The following is a 22,543-nucleotide window of genomic DNA, read 5'->3' as shown; positions in this document are numbered from 1 at the left end:
TTAATGTAATTTATATCATTTTCTTAGATATATATATATATATATATATATATATATATATATATATATATATTTGTGACATTTCTTAGAAGTTAGGATTACTATTTATTTAATTTTTTAAAATTTTGAATTCTTTTGTCATACTAAATACAACATGTTTTATTATAATTACATTTAATATATTAATCAATATGTTGTACGAATGAAAAGAAAATTATCATTTGACAAAAACAAAGGTTAAAATATAATTTATTATGATTAAGGAAAGATAAAATTATTATTCCAATATCCATAACCATATATAATACATTAAAAGTTAATTGAAAAGCTGTAAATGGAAAAGGAATCACCATTTAAGGAATCATTAATTAAATTTTTGGATCATTTCTTCTTCTAAAAGTTTCTATCCATATGTAACAATAAAGTTAAAATAGAAAATGTAGTGACATTATTCTTAGTAATAGATACTTATTTATTTTTATCAATTTTTTCTGACAATTTTGGTTATATTTTTCTTTAAAATAATTATTGCCTCGATTTTTTTTAACATTTATTTTTAATTTTAAAAGATTGGAAATTTTATGTTAAAAATTTTAATAATAGAAAAAATGATTTATTTAACTTTTATCATCATCAATACTACTAATTTATTTGACGTTTTTTCTTAATCTTCATGTCATCATTAATGTTATTTATATAATTTTCTTAAATCACTTATTTTTTCTTTTTTAACTCTTTTATATATATAAAGTTGGATATGTAAATGATGATGTGACATTTCTTAGAAGCTAAGATTACTATTTATCTAATTTCTCCATTTTTTGAGTTTTTTTGTCATACTAAATACAATATGTTTTATTATAATTACATTCAATATAGTAAACAATATGTTCTAGGAATTAAAACAAAATTATCATTTCAGAAAAATAAATGTTAAATTATAATTTTATTATGATTAAGGAAAGATAAAGATATTATTTGAATATCTCATAACCACATTCAATACATTAGAAATTAATTGGATATAACTGTAAATGGAAAATGAATCACCATTTAAGGAAAATAAATGTTTGCAATACCATAATAATTAAGGAGAGAGTAAGATATTATTTCAATATATCCTAATTCGGAACTTTTAATCTACTACTCAATTAAAATGAAAATGCATTTAATAACATTAAAAAGTTATTAGTTTAATATTTTTTCTCATTGTACTAATTCAATTCAATCAAACTTAATTTTAAAGTTAAAATAACAGCTTCATTTTAATTGTTATCAATATATTTCAAAAAATTATCCTGAAAAGGCTTTTCTTGCACCTTATTTTAATTTTCTTATACTATTATTATTTTTTCTGTCATTTTTCAATGATTTTTTATTTCGATTTAAAATTTAATGTTTATTCTTAAAAACTCTGATGGTACAAATTAAGGTGGAGTAGAATATAATAAATGATGATTCTTCTACTAAATAAGAAGATATAACGAAAATGAAAGGGTGAAGGCTTTTTTTTTTTAAATGGATAGGAAATTCTATTAAGGTATCATTACGTCATTATTCAATATATTTTTAATATAAATTTCATTTGCTGATGCATTTGTTTAGTACTCCCTCTGTCCCTAATTACTTGTTCACTTTTCGTTTTATAGTTGTCTCTAATTACTTGTCCATTTTGACAAATCAAGAAAGAATTTTTTTTTTACCTACTATACCCTCAATTAAATGACTAATTACTTTGAAAATTGCAGAATTTTTCATCTACTTCATAATTAATAGGGGTAAAATGATAAACTCACTATGTCATTAATTGATTTCTTAATAAATGTGTCAATTTAAAAGTTGACAAGTAATTAGGGATAGAGGGAGTATTACAGTTTTATTTGACATTATGAGATATTTCTTAGACATTTAAGGAGAATGATACACCGGAATATATATTATATATTAAAGGATCAACTTCATGCAATGGAAGAATTTGTTATTAGCAAATATATTTTAACTTATTTGATAAAAAATATATTCTTCCTCATTTAATAGATGTAAAATTTGTGAAGGTTTATTTTTTTCACAACCTTCATATTATTAAAACAAATAATAATATTACGATTAAACAACAGAGTAAATATAAAATTAATCAAAAATATTTAATTTAAATGATCGCGCGAAGTGCGGCGGCCAAGTTCTCTAATTTAAAACAATAAAGTAAAATTTAAATGGATCTACTATAGAATTCCTAGAAATTCAACTTGAAAAATTATGTTAAAAATGGAAAATTTAATTGAGAGTTATCCTTCGTCTGTCTCATTTTATGTGACACTTTTTATTTCTCGAGAATCCAATAGTTTAAGTTTGACCATAAATTTGCGTATGATATCTTCAATTTTTAAATTTTTTTTGGAGAAATTAGATAAATAGTAATTTTAGCTTCTAAGAAATGTCACATCATCATTTACATATCCAACTTTTATATATATAAAAAACTTAAAAAAGAAAAAATAAGTGATTTAAGAAAATTATATAAATAACATTAATGATGAGACGAAGATTAAGAAAAAAGGTCAAATAAATTAGTAGTATTGATTATGATAAAAGTTAAATAAATCATTTTTTCTATTATTTAAATTTTTAATATAAAATTTCCAATCTTTTAAAATTAAAAATAAATGTTAAAAATAAAAATAAAAATCGAGGCAATAATCATTTTAAAGAAAAATATAACCAAAATTGTCAGAAAAACACGTGTACAGAAAGCAGTACACATTCCAATGTGTAGAAAAAGTACAAGTAGATGAAGTTACTTTAGTTCATCTTTTTGGTGGGCCTCAATGTACAATTTCTATAGCTTTTAGTTCAACTCTTTAGTGCAATGTTGGTCCTCCCAAACTCCCATTTCTAAATAGAAGTCAATTTTTAATATGTTTTTTTAAAATATTTTAAATTATTAATTATTGCGATTTATAATATTAAAAAAAAAATAGAAAATGTACAAAACTTGTATTAGCCTAAGAAATGACCACGATAATTCGAAGCCTACAGAAAGCAATAAGGTTGTACGTAATTTTAAATACTTAATATATATTACTCCGTTTGTCTCAATGTATGTAGCATAGATAAAATTTCAAGAGTCAGTCTGTCACGATCCAAAAATGAACGTGATGACACTCGTCTTATCCCACCAAGACAAGTCAGCCTAAAGCTCAACCTTTACAATAAAATGCGAAAATTTCATAATCAACTGAAAAATATCCCTAAAATCTGGTTGTCACGCGTACAAGTCTCTAAAGCATTACAATTGATTCAAAAGAAAAACACAAGTCTCAAATAATCTTGTTTCTAGAATAGAACAAAATCATAAATATGAGTAAGAAGGTCCGCTGAAATAACAAGCAGCTACCTCACAAACCTCCACAAGAAGCCTCAGACAAGGAGAAGAGAAAAATATCACAAAGGTCCGGGCTAGTAACCTACAAAAAAATGTAGTAGCAAGGGGTGAGTACCAAACCACACGGTACTCAACAAGTAAACCTCTAAACACGAGCTAAGGGGATAGAATACAAGTACTCCTTACACCCCAACCAAACCTTCACAACTACAACCTGTATAAAACCAGCCCAACCTAACAGTTCACAATTTACAAAGCACATAGCTCAACACAACACTCTAACAATTTCATATCCTCCACAACAACAATAGTTTCATATCCTCAACAACAACACTCTAACAATTGCATATCTTCAACAACAAGCTTAACATTCATCAGTCACAAGTTCCATAGAAAGGCACTCACAAGATCAGCAACATACAAGATCAAGTTCACCAATAATAAAGAAGTGCAATGCAATGAAATGCAATGTCAAGTATAGTGATGCATGTCTGACCTAATGATACACACCCGCTGTCTCTCAGTCCGGGACCCATGGGGGACATATCTGTCCATGCATCCATCGCGGCGCGTGATACGACCCTCGATAATAGTAACCATCGCGGCGCGCGATACGTCCATCGAAATATAGTATCCGTCGCGGCGCGCGAAACGTCCCTCGAAATATAGTATCCATCGCGGCGCGCGATACGTCCCTCGAAATGGTACATTCTCTTTATTTTCTTATTCTTTCTCAATGCACATAACACTTGTCCCAACCATGTCTCAGAACAATGCAAATGACATGTTCACACAAATAATTAGGAGATGACCATTTTCATAACATTGCACAATTCACAACAAGACAATCAAGATACAACATCAACAATGATTCAACAAGCCTTTCAAACAATTCTCAACACATCACACAAACAATTGATCACATTGCCTTTTATTATCCCTTTTTCATCATTAGAATTAATCAATGTGGACAAGTCAACCCATCACCAAGCCTCATTACCCTAAACACATATTACAAGGAAATACATGAATTCCATACACTTAACAAGGGTTTAGAAATCCATTTGCCTCAAATAATCGAACAATCACTCCGGGACTTGAGCCTTCTCTTTTCGTTGTACTTCTAACTCAAAGCAATCTATTCACATTAATAATCACAATCAAATTTCGAAACTAACAATACCCACATTACTATAGGTCTAGCCTAGACCCAAAAACTCACTCAAATTTATAATCAATTTCCTTATCTTGCTAACATGTCAACTCTCATATTTCCAAATTTCAAGTCTGGAGCTTAGTCTCAATATCTCAAAATAACATAATTTTAATGATCTTTATGTACCACAATACACCCACTATTTTATTACATATCTCAATTATTACCAAACTTGAGCTTTATAAGATAATCAATAAGAAGGAAAAGAAAAGAATGGGGAACAATTTCATGAAGTTACAAAATCAGTAACTAAACAAATCCTTAAGCCATCCATCATCCTACCCTTTTAGTCATTATACTACCACTTTTATAATTCCAATCATTACCTCAATCACTTGGTAATTATTAACAATGATTGCAGACAAGGTCTGTTTCCCCCACATTCACGTTGCACCAGCAATATCTAACCCCCAACTTATTTAATATTACATCTACTATTTCCACTGTATCCCTAAAATCTCAACTAATTTAATAGTATAACTTTAATATGTTAATTTCAAGAATATTGCCACAGATTGGTTTCTTAACCATCACTGCTACATCATGGCGGCCATTCTTTGCATACATATGTACATGGCATAATGCATATTCAATCATTACTAATTAACCCCAACAATAAATAAATGGAACAACAAAGTTTAACAATTACTAGAACGTGAATTCTTTTGATTTCCCGTCGGCCGCCCTTAGCACTTATTTATTCAATATCATAAACTATGAAGACCCACTACTACTTATCAATTGTTTTGCACAAACCACAATAACTTACGCTTAGTAAGAATTGTATAGACCCAATTTTCAGCCGACTTAAATTTGTATCATCAGAAAACAAGGTTCATCTCATTTTTTTACCAGTCCATTTAGTTATGATTAGTATTCATACCCTGTACACTAATATATACGAATAAGAAAGACTAATTAGATAAATTTTTACCTAAAGGCACTCCCACTTCCTCCTTTGAAATTGAGCGTCGTCATAGGGTTTCTCTCTTTCTTGTTGTGACTAAAAGAAATAATCTCCCCTTTATTTACTTATGGTTTTATTATTTTACATGGGTTAAGTGGTATTAATTATACTATACCACTTGGCCCATTAATCACCAACTGAAATTAATTATTTAAATTCACCCGTCAACTAAACAATCGTATTAACAAATAACCCAAAAATTTTCAAACCAACTTCTCAAATTGATCAAAACTGACTCGGGATAACTATCGAGATGAGTAAAACGGTAATTTTATAATAAAAATTCAAAACTGATTTTCTGGGTCATTACACAGTCAAATGTTGTTAATTGTTAAGATTTACAATACATTTTACGTAGTTTTCAATAATTTCACATTAAATAATACATATTACTACTTTTGTCTCATGTTATGTGACATTGATAGATTAATTTTAAGAATCAGTCAATTTCTTTTTTTGTGTTTTTTTAATAAATATTTTAAGTTGTCAATTATCACGATTTATTATATTTTATACATAATTTGTAACGATAGATTAATTTCAAGAATCAATAGAATTCTTTTATATGTATTTATTTTTGAAATATTTTATGTTGTCAATTATCATGATTTATAGTATTTATACGTAATTTTTAAATATAAAAAATACAAAAAAAAGACAAATAAATTAAAATGGACCAAATATATGTTATTTTTGTTGTCTCAATTTATGTGACACAAATAAAATTTGGAGAGTCATCCAAATTTTCATATTTTTTTAAAAATGTTTTAAGTTATTAATTATTGTGATTAATGGTGTTAAATTGTCCAATAATATAAATTTTAAAGGTACAACCATAAAAGAAGAATGTACAACACTATCTAAGCACATGTAACACTTGTCATGTGATAAGTAGTAGATATTCCCACTTATTATATATAATAATAGAAAAATATATATAGAAATGACATATTTATTATTTAACTAAAATACTAAAAATTGTGGAGTCCTAAATGATCGATTTAATCTTGAACACCAGCCTTTTTCTTCATTTTTATCAGAGCTGTGGAAGTCGAAACATTAGTGCCTCTTCCATTATTTAGCATTGGAAGAAAGAAGAAATGAAAGCTAGTGGAAATCAATGAAGTAAAGAAGGTGGAATCCATGTGTCACAAAAGGAGGAAAGGGTTTGGTAAAGAGTAGTGTTGCACTACACGTGTAACAATAGATCCAATTAATAAATAAAAATAAAGTACACATTTCTTAGTTTATTGTACAAATTATATTGCTTTGTTAGTCCTATTAACTCCCACTTCTATATAGGAGTAATAGTCCAAAATTTTTAGGTTCAATGTATGGACTTAAAAAAAACTCAATGCAAGGATGGGAAATGAAGGACAATAGTACAAGTTTGGAAAATAAAAAGAAAATTACAAAGCATGCATGTTTTTATTATTTTCTAATACCTCAGGTACTATCCTTTTCGTTTTTAACCTTAACCAACTAGGTATATTTTCAGATCGGGGCACTTTGATGATGATGTAATTATAGTCAGTAATGGAACCAAATGTACTTGAAGGGTGTCAATCAATACATTCTCGTTAAAGTAGCTAAATAAAATTTATTATTTAATTGAACATTTGTTACAATATATACTACAAATGGAGGTGCAACTCAACTAGGAGTATTAGACTACACAAAAAAGTTTTCATTTCCATAAAGAAGCAATGTTTCTAACTATATATTTATGAAATTGATTTAAGGCCTAGAGCTATTCGAAGTTTCTAATTCGTTTAGAGTTTGACTGATTATCATTAGGTCATTTTAAAAAAATTACGGGCAAAATCTTATAAAAGTGAAAATAAGGAATTTGAAAAATTGTTCAGATACCCTATTGCAACAAGTTAAATTATATCGACAAATAGAGGCGATTTCTTATTAAATAAATTTTGTTCAAACTTTTGTGTATATATCAAAAATCTATAGTAAATATCTATAACTATTTGATTGTAAATTCAATTATTAATGTGTATTAATTAATACGAGATAATACCAGGATTATGAGAGCACTCATTTTGGGATGGGCTTACTACTTAGATGCTTTCAGTAGTTATCCGCTCCGCACTTGGCTACCCAACGTTTACCGTGGGCATGATAACTGGTACACCAAAGGTGTGTCCTTCCTGGTCCTCTCGGACTAGGGAAAGGTTTTCTCAATGCTCTAACGTCCACATCAGATATGGACCGAACTATGTCACGACGTTTTGAACTCAACTCACGTACCGCTTTAATGGGCGAACAACCCAACGCTTGGAACATATTACAACCCCAGGTGGCGAAGAGTCGACATTGAGGTGCCAAACCTTTCTGTCAATGTAAACTTTTGGGGAAGATCAATTTGTTATCCCTAGAGTAACTTTTATCCGTTGAGCATCGGCCCTTCCACTCGACGCCGTCGGATCACTAAGGCCGACTTTTGTTCCTGCTCGACGGGTGGGTCTTGCAGTCAAGGAATAGAGAAAAATCGTGATTGGTGTGGAGGGGAAGATTTGCTTATGATATAGATCAAGAAAGAGTCGTCTCATTTCCTTACTTCTTTATAATTCATTCACTTCAAGCTAAGACTGGTTTCGAACGCCGCGTAACATCATCTTCAACCAACCTCCACCGTACTTTTGTCCCTCTATCATCTTCTATCTGATAGACTTGGTAAAGGGCCCCAACTTATTTCCAGAATTTAAATTCGACCGCAGCTTCCTTCTTTTTGGAGGATCAAGTAGCGAATCCATAAATTTTAAATTCTAGTTTTGCCTCGGTTTCATGAAGTATTTTTTTTACATTACCAATATATATGAGGTAAGCAATTTTGCTGAGTCTTCACAATGAATATAATGCGTCGAATTTAATGTTTCTTGAACTATGAACCAACTAGATCTAGATAAAATAAGATCAAACTTACCGAATAATTAGTGAAGCTTAAAATTTTTATGAACTTTATAATTTTAATACTTCATATTTAATTAACTAATAATTTGTTATTGTGCATATAAACATAATTCATGAGATCGTTAATCAGATAGATTAAGTTACCATTAGTTAATCCTCTCAAATTTACAAGATCTTAATCCTCTCGACATTTGTTTTAGTCGATCAGCTAACCTTTCATTAAGATGATATTAAAGGACTTAATAGAAAAGGATTATTGGCCATAGTCGTGCTTAACTAAAAGCATTGATGATTAATTATTACTTTTTTTTGTTATTATTTTTGGTCACCAAGTGAATTAAATGGCAGTCACAAAAGCTTGTAATTAATGAAGCGGTGCTAGTACATAAATTACGGAATCAGCCGAACTTAATAACTTTAATTAAAATTCTACATTTGTTTCAAGAAAACTGTTGAATATATATAAATTATTAATTTAGAATAAAGTGATTCAAGTAAACAAAATTCTTGAATCCATAAACTTCAAATCTTGACTACGTCTTTAGTCATCTTTTAGGAAGTCCAATAAATAGTTGTGTATCTACCTCCATTTTTCGTGCTTGAGGACTTTCATCTTCTTGTCGATCAATAAATAAAGGCAGCGGTCGAGCCTCATACTGTAATAACAAATTAAAAAATATTAAATGATTATTCAATCAAAATATGACTCGCTAAATTCATTTCGATTCTTCCAAAATTTAGATCAACTTGTAAATCAGATTGACCCATGAGAAATTTTAGGAGATGCAGACGAATAAAGTTTCAATGTGTGTTATTAGGTAAAAAAATTAATATAAAAATACAAGTAAAAACCTTTAACATGTAAAATTAAGGATTTAAAAATTATTTTGATATCCTACGGTAACAAGTTACAAATAAAAGTAAAATAATAATAATTATACTGTCAATATATACAAATTAACTCAAAATTTGTCAAAAATGTGGTAGGGCAACATATTAAGGTAAAAGAAGATAAAGTTATCTAAACTTGAGGTCTTGTTGTCTCCGTAGCTTAAAAATATTATTTCATTTATTTTACTTTAGGTGTCTTAATTTGATCGATCTTGTTAACCTTTAAATCATATATAGCTTAAACACATTATTTCATTCATCTTATTTTATGTATTTTAATTTGATCAAATTTTATTAATCTTTAAATCTAAAGTTGCTAAATATGAAAAGTGTATTATAAAGTTATATTTCACCTTTTTCCCGCAATTCTGCATTTTTCTCCATTAGGACTTTTTCCTGGGACAAAAGAACCAAGGAAAATTATAATAAAGCAATTATTATGCGATTTTCTCAATTTTTTAAAAATTGAAATGTAAATAAAATAAAAATAAATAAACTGATTTTATGGATACAATAATATATACTAATGCATTTTACCTCGTCTTTTAGAAGAGAAATTTGTTCCTTGAATAGCTGGTTCTGGAATTATAAAACACAAAAATATTAATTCCATAGTAAAATCTTCACTTTATGTTATAACTCCGTTTATTTCAATTTACATGAATCTATTTTCTTTTAATCGGTTTTACAAAAGAATGATTTCTTTTTAAATTTGGAAACAATTTAGTTTAAGCTTTTTATTTTATTAAAAAGATTTTATAGCTATAGCCTATACATAAATATTATGACATGTTTAACCTCAGTAACGAACCCAAAATTGACATTAAGGGGTGTCAATAGCTATAGTACAAAATATAATTATGACTACAACATACAATCTCAAGAAATATTCACAACACGTTAATCACTAGACTAAACATTTAACTTGTGTCAAGAGGTGTCAATACTTGTATATATATTTATTAAACCAAAATATGATCCTATATACGATATAATTTTTCGACGAAGAGGTGTCAAGCACTTGACACCCCTTATTCAAGGGTGGGTCTGCCCCTATTTAACATCATAAGTTCCAAGAAATTTATAACCACGTAATATAATGATATGTTTAAAATCAGATATTTCAAAAATCTGTATAGATTATGATTTGATAAGTTAGCATCCACATGGCCACACAAAGGAGTGTGTGGCACACAGAGGTGTGTGTGGTGGTGGGGGGACAAAAAAAATGACACATCTAGGAAATATATACCAATATGGGTTGTGGTGCACTGGTGAGAGTGTTTCATCCTTAACCAGAGGTCTTGGATTCGAGCCTTGGATATGGAGAAAAATTATGTTGGGAGCGCCATCCTCGAATGGGCCCTGCAGAGCGCGATTCGAATTTAATCATAGTTTTTGCACTATATTAACAATATAATGAAAAGGTGTTTAGTGACTCTTTGTTGGACTTCACAATGCACTAGTTGAGAGGTAAATTGCACTATATTAACAATATAATGTACATCATAGTTTTTTAATTGCACTATCCATATTCTTCCTCTAGGTGGTGTGAGAAAGAGTCCAAATAGACCAATGTTGGCATTCAATTGAATCTATGACTTCATTATTTGTCTTTCTTTTGGAATGGTGAGTTATTATTAGATCATTTATCTTGGATTTTGCCCATGTCTTTTCCTCTTTTCCCTAATTTCTAGCATTTGTTTACCCTATTTGGTATCTTAACCCTAATCAACTTTTTGCACTCTTTTTGTATCATGTTTAAATATCTTGCAATATTACATAATATAGACTATCACTCATAATAAATATTTGGGTTCAAAGATATATTAGTCTTTCTTTTATAGTGTTTGTACTATATATCAACCTTCACTGGTTTTTCCACTAGATTTGTAATTTAGTTAGAGTTGTCTAACCCCAGGCAAATACTTGCTCATCTCCACATCTAATTGTCACTAGTTTCCTAGCAAAAGTCTATGTTCCCACTTCAATTGGCTTATTTTTACTCTCCATGTCATTGAATCACCAAGGAATACTCCTTTGTTAACTTATTGATATACCAAGGACCCCAGATTCAGCCTAAAATATTCTTTAATAGGTGGATATATCAATAAATGAACACACTTAAACACAACAAAGGTTTGTGGTCTAGTGGTAAGCGTACTCATTTAAGAGTGTAAGGTTCCAAGTTTAATTCATGTCTCTTAAAAAAAGGGGAAAGAAACAAAAATAGTTGTCCAGTAGCAAAAGGTTTCAACGATTCTCTTGAACTATAAAAAAATTCACTTATTTTAATTATGAAAAAAGTCCCAGCAATTCACTTTAGTGTATTCAACAGTAGCTGGAATTGTTTTTCTTGACCTTTCTCTGTTAATTTTGACTTAGACCATTGATAGTATTGTAATTTAAGTTTTCGTATGATTTAGTTAGATGATATGTAATTTAAATTTGGATGCACCCATCCATTAGTAAAAAAAAAAAAAAAAAATTGTGCACCCACTTCATTAAAAATAAATCACTCTTTTAAAATTTGAACACTCTTGACGAATTTTCTGACTGCGCCAGTCGGTACATATATATCTTTTTGTCTTTAAAGAAATTGAGGATTGGGGAAGAGGAAATCCAACCTTCATCAATTCACCAAATGACATCTCGGATATCCCATAAAGAGATCAAAATATTCTTAGACTATTCTTGACAATCAAATATTTCAAGAAGATCCACAAATCCTTTCATGAAGATCAATTCCAAATCATCCTAACTCAAAAAATATGCCACAAATGATCCGAGACAAGAATCAAAAGAGAAACAGAATTGTACCCATATTATTTTATTAATAATATTCTTATTTCTTCATATTTTATTTATGTTTGATTTATTTCCATATATTTAAAATTTGTTGCAAACAATTATAATGCATATTTCAATAATTATATATATTACCACGGGAATATGAAAAAGCTTAAGTTAATTTTTTGAAATGACAAAAAACCTTAGATTTGTTAGGAAGCTTCTCGAATGATCGATTGTAATATCTTAGATATTCATCTTAAAAGTAGATTTAAAAATTCTAGAATCTTCTTAAGATGGTTGAAAGATAAAACAAGCATATTAAGGTGGGAACCAAGTTAGCAACTTTTTGAATTAGATTCTATGCTTCTAACACTTATTTTTATTTTAGATTTGTTACTTATAGAATTATGTAAACAAATCATATAATAATTATATTAGTGGAAGAGTGATTTTCAACGTTGAATTGATGAAATCTCAGGTAAAACATCTGTAAAAGGATAGTTAACTTACAAACTTATTTGGCATCTTAGCGTTTTACGACATCTCACATGTGAATGAAATTGTCTATGCAGAACACAGAGTCTGAAATTGGGGCATCTTCTTTCGGCAGAACACAGATTAGGTGACTCCGTTGTAATTATTTCTGACTACCCCTTAACGTTGTTTTCTCACGAAGCACAAGCAGTGAAGAGGAGCACTTTGATATGTTTGATGATACTTGTAACCAATAAATCGTCCATACACTCACGTTAGCCAATTGAATATAATTTAAGGACTTTTTTCAAACAATATGCACTCTCCCTCAACAATCAACATCATACATGTATGTACTGAGAACCATAAGCTTCCCCATTATGTACATCTCTACTAATCAAGTGTATCATGCTCAAAATCAAACATGACTTGATCCGGTTGTAATGTAGGCTTAAGGTAAGGGAGGATTAATTTAGATGAAATTAGTGACTCGTACTCCCTAATGCACTATGTTCAGCTTTTACAATCACAACTTTTCCTTTTCATTAGCCCCTTTCTTCTTCAAAAACTTCCACTAGTATTACCAACCTTGCATTTAGTTACTTTCCCCTTTATTTGCTTTATATATATATATATATATATATATTAACACTTGACTAAAGCCACCCTTGACTTAGAGATTACTCTCGAGTTAAGGTGCACACTGCCCATTTTAGGGCCAGGGCCATAATCAAGGTAATCCCTAAGTTAGCCACCTTCAACTCGGGTTTCCCTTTGTTGAAGTGCACAATGTCCTCTGGACCAAGGACAACTCAGATTCACAATCCTGGGGTATCGTTTTACCTTTTTCTTTCATTCTTCCCCAACAACCACACTTTTCCACTCTATCTACTTTTTCCTTTGTTTCTACCTTTCGTCCTAACACAGTGCATTAGGGGTTGGGATCAAAACTATGGTGTCAATAAAAGGGATTCGCTCATTATGTGGCTTAGAACAAAATTAAGGCTAAAAGGCTCAATTGGGCTGAACTAGGGATATTCTTTCTAAACAGGCTCAATGTTTAAACAATTTTCAACGAAAGCCTGTTGTCATCTTTCAAGCACAATAACACTTGTATTTCGCTTCAATAACAACCTGGGCAAGTTCTAGACCCAGATACATATCATGTATATCATACAAAAACTCTCACCGCTCATGGCACAAGTTGTATTCAGAATGGATCAATCATAGCACACACTCATGTCACATAGAAGGTTCATATTAAGCTTAAGTTGCAACGTCAAATCATATACAAGAAGTCAACTGCATTTATACATCAATTTCAACCATGCTTTTCATACCTACTCCCTTCAGAGATTTTCAGCTTCACACAACCAAACCTAAGACTCAATGACGAAATTGCCCTTAAGACGGTCGATATCCATCTATCATTGGGCAGCTTGACTCGATCTATGACTACAGACTCAATCCTATATAAAAAGAAAAATTCTTTTTTCTATTTTTGTACGGTTCAAAGGGACTGTCCTTGGCTAAAAAATCGAAAACAATTACCAAGGAACCAAAAATCAAACAGAACAGAAAACAGTGTTCAACACAATAAATGTACAGATCAAGTATGTTTTTCACCCACACTTAAACACTAGCACTGTCCGCAGTGCATTTCAAAATCTCAACAAAGTTCAAAAGATAAGGTGAAAATAAACACTCTATGATCAGTCCTCCATGGCATCACCTCCATCACCCTCAGCCCCGACCTGTATGGGGTCTATCTCCTCGTCTGAATCAGACTCTACATCTGAGCCGATACACAAGTTTTCTTCATCAGTCGGGATATCATTCTCTGTCGGCTCCCGGAACTCAGGACTAATGCCAAGCAATGCTTCAGCATGGTCATTCAGAAAATAACACCTGTTGACCTCCCCTATTTCCATATCAGTAGATGGTCGGCCACCAGTCTTGTGTTGTAGCATCTCCAGGCCATACATCCTAGCCATGATCAACTAATCTCTCATGTGGCGCTCTGCAGTGGTTAGTGTAGGACCGAAGTCAGTGCCAAGCCCCTTGGTGTGAGTGATGTCCACCACTGCTGGATAAAGTGGTGCCATGTAATCTACATTCTTCTCATGGACACCTGCCACACGACACATTTTGGTAATCAGACCACTAAATGCATACATGTGCCCTTTGTGAACCTAGGCCTTCCGCATAGAAGATTTTATGATGGCTCCGATGTTCAGCTCTATGCCAGTCATCAAAGTATAAATCAGACACACCCGATCACGCGTGATATCAGTGTAATGTAGGCCCGTGATCAGACAGTTTATCACCACCTTCAGCCAAACACGTGTCTCCCTTCAACATGTGAGCGTATGAAAGACTTATGATATCTCTTCCCACTGTGCTTAGTCCATTGAGCCATGGACTGTGGTCCACATATCATGTAGCGTATGGCCTGGTATGGAGGGCGTATGTTCAGCCATGTCAGCACTAGTGGGTCGGTGTCCTCAGGCACCCAGTTGGCGTAAAACTCCCGGACCATGTGCAAGTTGCACTCGTCCGGGTCAGCAAAGATGAAATCCATGCCAAACTTCCTAATTCACCGCCGAATCTGGGGAACTCATGTGCCAGACAGTCCCCGTCAACACAGACATCAGAAAAATAAGTGGCCTCGGAGTGCTTCTTCTACCAGGCCTTTCCTTCTTTGGTGACAACCTTCACCCCAAATCGCCTAGTTTGACCTCTGGAGAGCGCAGGTGCGGGTGGCACATTCCCGCTCCGGACACGTTTCCTATTGCTTGATGTGGCCACTTCTTTGTCGGGTCTTTGTAAGCTAGACATAGTGACATGTGGTTGAAGGTGATGAGACTTGAAGGAGGAAAATTTGGACTCGCTTCGTGTTACGGAGGAGAAATAGAAAAATCAAGCAAGGGAGAGAATGGTAAAGGGAAAAAATCATGATTTACGGGGAAAAATGGGGATTTAAGGAAGATTTAGGGGTTATCAGGGGTATGGGTCGGGTTAGTATGATTAAAAACGGGCAAAACCCAATTTATTTAATGAAAAGAGCGAAATCCTTACCTGGGCACGCGACGCGTGAGCATTACTGGAATTTTGATTCCAGATGAGCCAAGATTTGACCCCTCATCCGCGACGCGCCTGTCACACCCCTTTTTTTCCCTCAAAATTAATTTAAGTGAAACCTAGTAAGGATATCATGTCTGAAGGTTTTAGTTCTACTAAGGATGAACTTGTGGAGAAAGGTATCTAGACTGGTTGTAAAATGAGCGGACTACTCGAGTTAGGGAGTAGCAACGTACCGATAGCAGCGCTTTCCGGCTTTGTGCATGGGTGCTCCCTTTTCTAAACATGTGTGACTAAAAAATTTTCGTCATGGATCTTCGATCCACTGGCTATCTTGACAGAAGTGGGGTGCATAGTCGCAATTCCAATAATTGTATTATAAAAGACTCAGAGAGGTGTGCGAGAGAAGACAATTATAATGTAATGCAAATAATATTAAAAATAATTAGCACATTCAGTCAATAAATACAATATCCAAAACATAAATGAAGAAATAAATAAATAAAGTCATACACAAGTCAATATTTACAAGCTCGAATTATGGTTATCACCAGCGGAGTCGCCATCTGTCACGCCTCTTTTTTTCCCTCAAAATTAATTTAAGTATGTTTTGAAAGAAAAAAGAGTTTCTCCAATTAAAGTGACATTTTGAAAAGGGATTATTTTATTATTCAGAGTCGCCACTTGGAATTGAGTTTTGGTGTTCCAAGTCACCTTATTATTTAAATCCCTAATCAAAAGGAAATTTAACTCTTTATTTTTATTGGTCTGCGAAAACAAAGATCGGGTAAGGAATTCTGTTGACCAAGGGGAAGGTATTAGGCACCCCTCGAGTCCCGTGATTCTAGCACAGTCGCTTCATTGACTATATATAACTTAAATTAATTTTCGAATATTGTATTATTAACTTATTAATAAAAGTTATTTACCTCATCATTTGATTTATTTTAAACCTATTTATATTATATTAATTTATGTTCGTTAATTAAAAAAAAATTAAAAAAATGTATATCACATAAATTTATTCAAACATAATAAAGTAAAGTTAATAGATTGATATTTACAACTCTTGAAATGTCTTGTAATTTCTTTTCTTCTCCTTTTCTTTTTCATGTATTTGTATTTATTTATTTAATTTTATTGTAGATAGAAAATATATAGCTATCTAATTGCTAGGAATTAGAATTTGTTTAGGATTGAGATTTTTTGAGTTTAAGTATTTTAGGATTGTATTCTTTTTAGTCAGATTTAGAATAGAAATAAAATTTTATGTGATCTGAAATTAGTTTTAGCAAGAAATTCTAAATAGATTAGGACTATTTTTTAGAAAGATTTCTCCTTCTTGATTTTTTTTTTTTTTTTTTTTTTTTAAGTTTTGGGTTTTATTAATTAATTTTTTAATTTTATTTTTTTTGTCTCTTTGTATTTTATTTTCCGTTTTTTTTTTACTTTATCCTTTTTATATTTTTTATTCTTTTTGGACATTCTGCTTCTTGTCTTTTTTTTTTTATTGTTTATTTTATTATATTGTTTTAATCATTTTTTTTCTCTTTTTAAGTTTTTGTTCTGTTTCTTTCTACTTTTCTTCTTTATTTTTTTTATTCTTTATTTATTTATTAGTTTTCCTCTTTATTTTTTGTTATTATTATTATTATTATTTATAATAATGATAATATTATTATTCTTAATACTAAATTTCTAAATAAGATTTATTCTCCTCTTAATTAACAATTCCACTTAAAGTAATAGTTTTTCTATGCTTATTATCAAGATAAACTATTTTTTATCAAAAATAAAAATAAAAGGACTAAAACATATTCCAGATAGCTTTTCTGAATCATTAATTAATTAAGTTTTTTTTTTATTTACATCAAAAGCTAACAAGTCTACAAATAATTTCAACAAAAGTTCTTAAATGAAAACTAAGCTCCAAGAAATATTATCTATTTAAAATTAAATATCATGAAACCAATTTTAATATCAAGTGCATCTAAAGAGCATAAGACAAAATAAAAATATGTATGGTACATCATTTATTTTTATTTTTATATTATTTTTTTAACAAGAAACATCTTCGTTTCGTTTTCCTAAGCATTCATAAATTCTCAAAAATAATCACAACATACATCACATATTGATATTACATAATAATAATATGTTATTCAAAGAACTTCATATTATTGGAATCGAGTTTTCATACAAGTATTCTATTTAAATCATGCGAGAATTTAGAGTTACCTCGCTGCGAAAATTGATACCACAAAAACAACTGCTACTATCTACTGATTTCCAAAGTTAATAGCTAATATTAACTTTAAAGAGCCACGAATCCGAAACCTTGAACGAAACCTCGAACGCTGACCTAATTCTCAAAAAATAAAACTCACTTTTTGTTATATTTTTTTCTCTCTCTGTGTTTCTATTTTTTTTCTGTGTGTATGCGTCTATTTTTTTCTTTACTAAGCGTATATTTTTTATAATAGTTTGGGGTGTGAGTCTGGTGCTAATTAATAGGAATGTGATGGAGTGGGAATATGATTTAATTTAAAATTTAGTTGAGAATTTTAGGATTGAGATAAAGGAAGAAAAATAGTAATATAATATTAACAAACAAATAAAAAAATAAAAAAAAATAAAGAAAGAACGAACAGAAAAGAAAGAAAAGAAAAAAGAAACGTGTAAAAAAAATAAAAAGAGAAAAGATCGTGCAAGAGGGGAAAAAAAATAGAAGAAAAAAAAAACTAAATGGGATGAGGATTTTTAGCAAATAAGTTAAGAAAGTTGGGGGTAATTAGGATAAAGGTAAGGTAATTTGAATTTTTTAGGACTCTTCTTTTTATCTTTTATTATTTTATTTTTTTTCTACTTTTCCATGATATATACGACTATTATTATTTTTTTGGACTAGATAAAAGTTGAAATGGTAAAACAAAATACGTTAAATTCAAAAGCTTTCTTTATTAAACTTTAAATATAAAGTGAGCTTATAATTTGTTGTAATTTTCAGTTATTTGTTTTTCATTTATTTTAAATATAACCCTGCTGAAATATTAAAATTGGGTGTAGAATCATTATGTTTTGGTCAAAAATTAGGTGTTCACAGTATGCCCCTCTTTGCTTGGAAAAACATGAAGAGTTTTCATGCAAAGACGTGAACAATGTGACTAATTTTTTACTGACACATTGATCCAAAAATGTGAAAATAAATAAAAGAGAAGAGGTTTGACCACGCCCTAACTTTAGACAAACTACCTATCCTGAGTTAATGATAAGGAATCAGGTGTAGTTAATATATAGGAAGGGACGGGAGAATAATTTTAGGTAGTCGAATGATGTTTTGTCGAGGTTCCGGTTCGTAGCTCCAGCTGTTACATTAGAAGGAAAAATACAATAAGAGAGAAGGGAAAGATACAAAATCATATCTACTCCACTAGTACTGAGTCTTCATTTTGAATCTTCGGTTATTGCTTCACCCTCTTTGGGTAGGTACATCGATTCCGAACTTTCATCTTGATATTTGAATTTATGATCTGAAACTTATGATTTGGCTTGAGTCGTTGACGTTCTTCCACATGATATTCTTGAATGCTTGTTTTCTTGAGAAGATGATTCATGATATGTTGAGCTGTTACATGGGTTGAAAGCGACTCTAAATGTCATTGACATCTGACATTCTTCGTTTCTCTAATCAAAACGAGGATTTTATTCTTGAACTTCAAATTGGTATACTATGTAGAAACCTACACGCTATAAAACAAAACAAACAAACGAAACAAAATTTTTGCCCCAGTATGCACTAGGAAAATTTTGTGAGTTATTGATGAAAGCTATAAAAGTTTATACTAGGCATAATAATAATAATATACTTTTAAAAATAAAGGGAGATTTGTGCCAAATATAACCAGAGGTTATTACACCTTGTGAAGTCATAAAAAATAAGATAGGAGTTATTGTGCCCTACACGCAATCAGGGATTATTGTGCCCTGTGAAGACATGAAAAAATAAAATAAAATAGAATTTATTGTGCCCTATATGCAACCAGGGGTTATTGTGCCCTGTGAAGACATGAAAAAATAAAATAAAATAGGAGTTATTGTGCCCTATATGCAACAAGGGGTTATTGTGCCCTGTGAAAACATGAAAAATAAATAAAATAGGGGTTATTGTGCCTTATATGCAACCAAGGATTATTGTACCTTGTGAAAACATAAAAAATAAAATAGGGATTATTATGCCCTATATGCAACCAGGGGTTATTGTGCCCTGTGAAGACATAAAAATAAAAATAGGGGTTATTGTGACCTATATGCAACCAGGGATTATTGTACCCTGTGAAGACATGAAAAATAAAATAGGGGTTATTGTGCCCTATATGCAACCATGGGTTATTGTGCCGTGTGAAGACATGAAAAAAAAATTAAAAAAAATAGGGGTTATTGTGCCCTATATACAACCAGGGATTAGCGTGCCCTGTGAAGATATGAAAAATAAAATAGGGGTTATTGTGCCCTATATGTAACCAGGGATTATTGAGCCCTGTAAAGATATGAAAAAATAAAAATAGGGGTTATATATATATATATATATATATATATATTTACTTACATTATTATTATTATTATTATTATACTTAAGATCATTTATTTTATTTTATTTTTATTTTTGTACATTTTCCAGACATAAAAGAAACAAACAAAAATAAAATGCCCCAGATTTTATTAAGAAAAATAATTATTTTTTTTATTGTTGTCATTATTATTGTGGTGCATATTGTAGGAGAGACAGGGATTCAAGAACTTACCTGGTGGCGTTTGACTTTCGCGAATTACTTGCACGATTTTTCTTTGTACCTATTTTAAAACAAAGAATATTTTGTTAGTTTTTCTAAATGGTGATTGGTTTGTAACTTCGAATATCTTGTGGAGTTTGACTTTGAATCTTTGTTGGTTGAAAGAATCATCATATTGACGATTGCGCGAATAGCTTGAAGATGCTTTATAGACGGTCCTTATCTTCCCTTGAAAGACTTCTTATGAATATTTTGACTCATTTCTATCTTGTGCACGATGTGGGGTTCATCCTTTCCAAAACAACTTTCTTGCTTTACCGATTTTCACACCGGTATCGATTTTTTTGATATATTTTTTTTCTGATTGGTTCACAGCCCTAGTCAATGTTGTGCATGCCCCCAACATTCAACTGGAAATACCGTAGTCAATTTCACTACTTTAATTTGATTTTCTCACTTGATGTGAGTTTATGCTGAATGAAACTCAAATAATACCAAACACAAGTACAAATGACACAAATGAAATGGTTATGAAAGAAAAGTTATGTCTTTAGAAGAAGGAAATAAGTAAATGTTTAAAAGAAATGAAAAGAATCTTATCTGAAAGTACGTGACCACCTTAATGAATCATGACATGCATTTGGACTGAACGTTTGATCCTTCTAAGTTGTCCGAATCTCATGAAACAATGTTGTACCTTCAAGTCTATAGCCTGACTTCTATCTTGATTGTGTGCTCATGCCAAGACGGAATGTCATCATTTGATCAATGGTGCCCTTCATGATTTTCCACCAATAAGACATTCTTATCTCTGTCTCTCAACTTACTATCGTCTTATGGTGCCCGTGAGGGTTTTCACTCATAAGACTCTCTCATTTTATTTTTATTTTTTTATTTTATTTGTAACACACCGTAGGTCACAATGTCATGTCTCAGCCCTTGGAGAATTGAAGAACATGATTATTGTTTTATTCAATGATTAGACCGAACCCCAATGAAGGGCTGCCTACGTATCCTCTTAGGAATCAGGTCGAACGTAGTTCAATGAAACTTTTTTTTTAAAAATTCTCTTTTTTTTTTTTTTTTTTTTTGGCACCAGACAAGTGGTGTTTGAAATAAAGGAGGATACATTTTTATCCTCTCATCTTGAGAATGTCAATCATTAGAGTGTCATAACAAAGAGTGTTAGGCGTAGTATCTTTTGATCGAATCTGCGTTAACAATTGTGTCGATCGCCTTTCCCTCCATATTTGTCAGTTGCAAAACTCTTTTTGATAGCACTTGTTTAATAACATAAGGGTCTTGCCAATTTGGGGCAAACTTTCCTTTGGCCTCGTCTTGATGGGGAAGGATGCGTTTCACAACAAGTTGACTGACTTCAAAATTTCGTGGCGCGTACCTTCTTGTTATAAGCTCGAGTCATCCTCTGCTGATATAATTGACCAAAGCAAATTGATGTCAACCGTTTTTCGTCTATCAGTGCTAATTGTTCTAACCTTGATTTAACCCATTCTGTGTCCTCAATTTCTGCTTCGACAATGATTCGAAGAGAAGGGATTTCAACTTCTGTGGGTATGACAGCCTCAGTTCCGTAAACCAATAAGTAAGAAGTTGCACCGACTGACGTACGAATAGTCGTGCGGTATTCCAAGAGAACAAATGGTAGTTTTTCATGCCACTGCCTAGATCCTTGCACCATTCTCCTAAGAATCTTCTTGATGTTTTTATTTGCCGCTTCAAGAGCCTCATTTGCTTTGGGTCGATAAGGGGTTGAATGACGATGAACAATTTTAAATTGCTCACAAACTTCCTTCATCAGGTGGCTGTTGAGATTCGATGCATTGTCAGTAATAATGATTTTTGGTATGCCGAAACGACATATAATGTTTGAATGAACAAAGTCCACCACTGCTTTCTTGGTGACTAATTTGAATGTGACAGCTTCCACCAATTTGGTAAAGTAGTCAATAGCAACTAAAATAAACCGATGCCCATTAGATGCTTTCGGCTCAATCGGCCCAATA

General features: G+C 31.2%; 2 protein-coding genes across 3 annotated transcripts in view; one reads left to right on the top strand and one right to left on the bottom strand.

The window, feature by feature from the left end:
* The window catches only part of LOC125819976 (protein FIZZY-RELATED 2-like), a 45,405-nt gene extending 32,527 nt beyond the window's left edge, over nt 1–12,878 (top strand). The window contains exon 11 of the mRNA XM_049499386.1: nt 12,797–12,878. Within this exon, the coding sequence (XP_049355343.1) occupies nt 12,797–12,800 (4 nt within the window). The 3' untranslated portion in view covers nt 12,801–12,878. The remainder of the gene's footprint in view (nt 1–12,796) is intronic.
* The window catches only part of LOC125819978 (protein STAY-GREEN homolog, chloroplastic-like), a 110,521-nt gene that overhangs the window by 27,080 nt on the left and 60,898 nt on the right, over nt 1–22,543 (bottom strand). The window lies entirely within an intron of this gene.

Source organism: Solanum verrucosum, unplaced genomic scaffold (genome assembly GCF_900185275.1).
Source record: "Solanum verrucosum unplaced genomic scaffold, falcon-dt-bn FXZP01000229.1, whole genome shotgun sequence".
Classification (NCBI taxonomy): Eukaryota; Viridiplantae; Streptophyta; class Magnoliopsida; order Solanales; family Solanaceae; genus Solanum; species Solanum verrucosum.
Note: the sequence above shows the minus strand (reverse complement) of the source record. Positions and strands in the feature narration are given on the sequence as shown.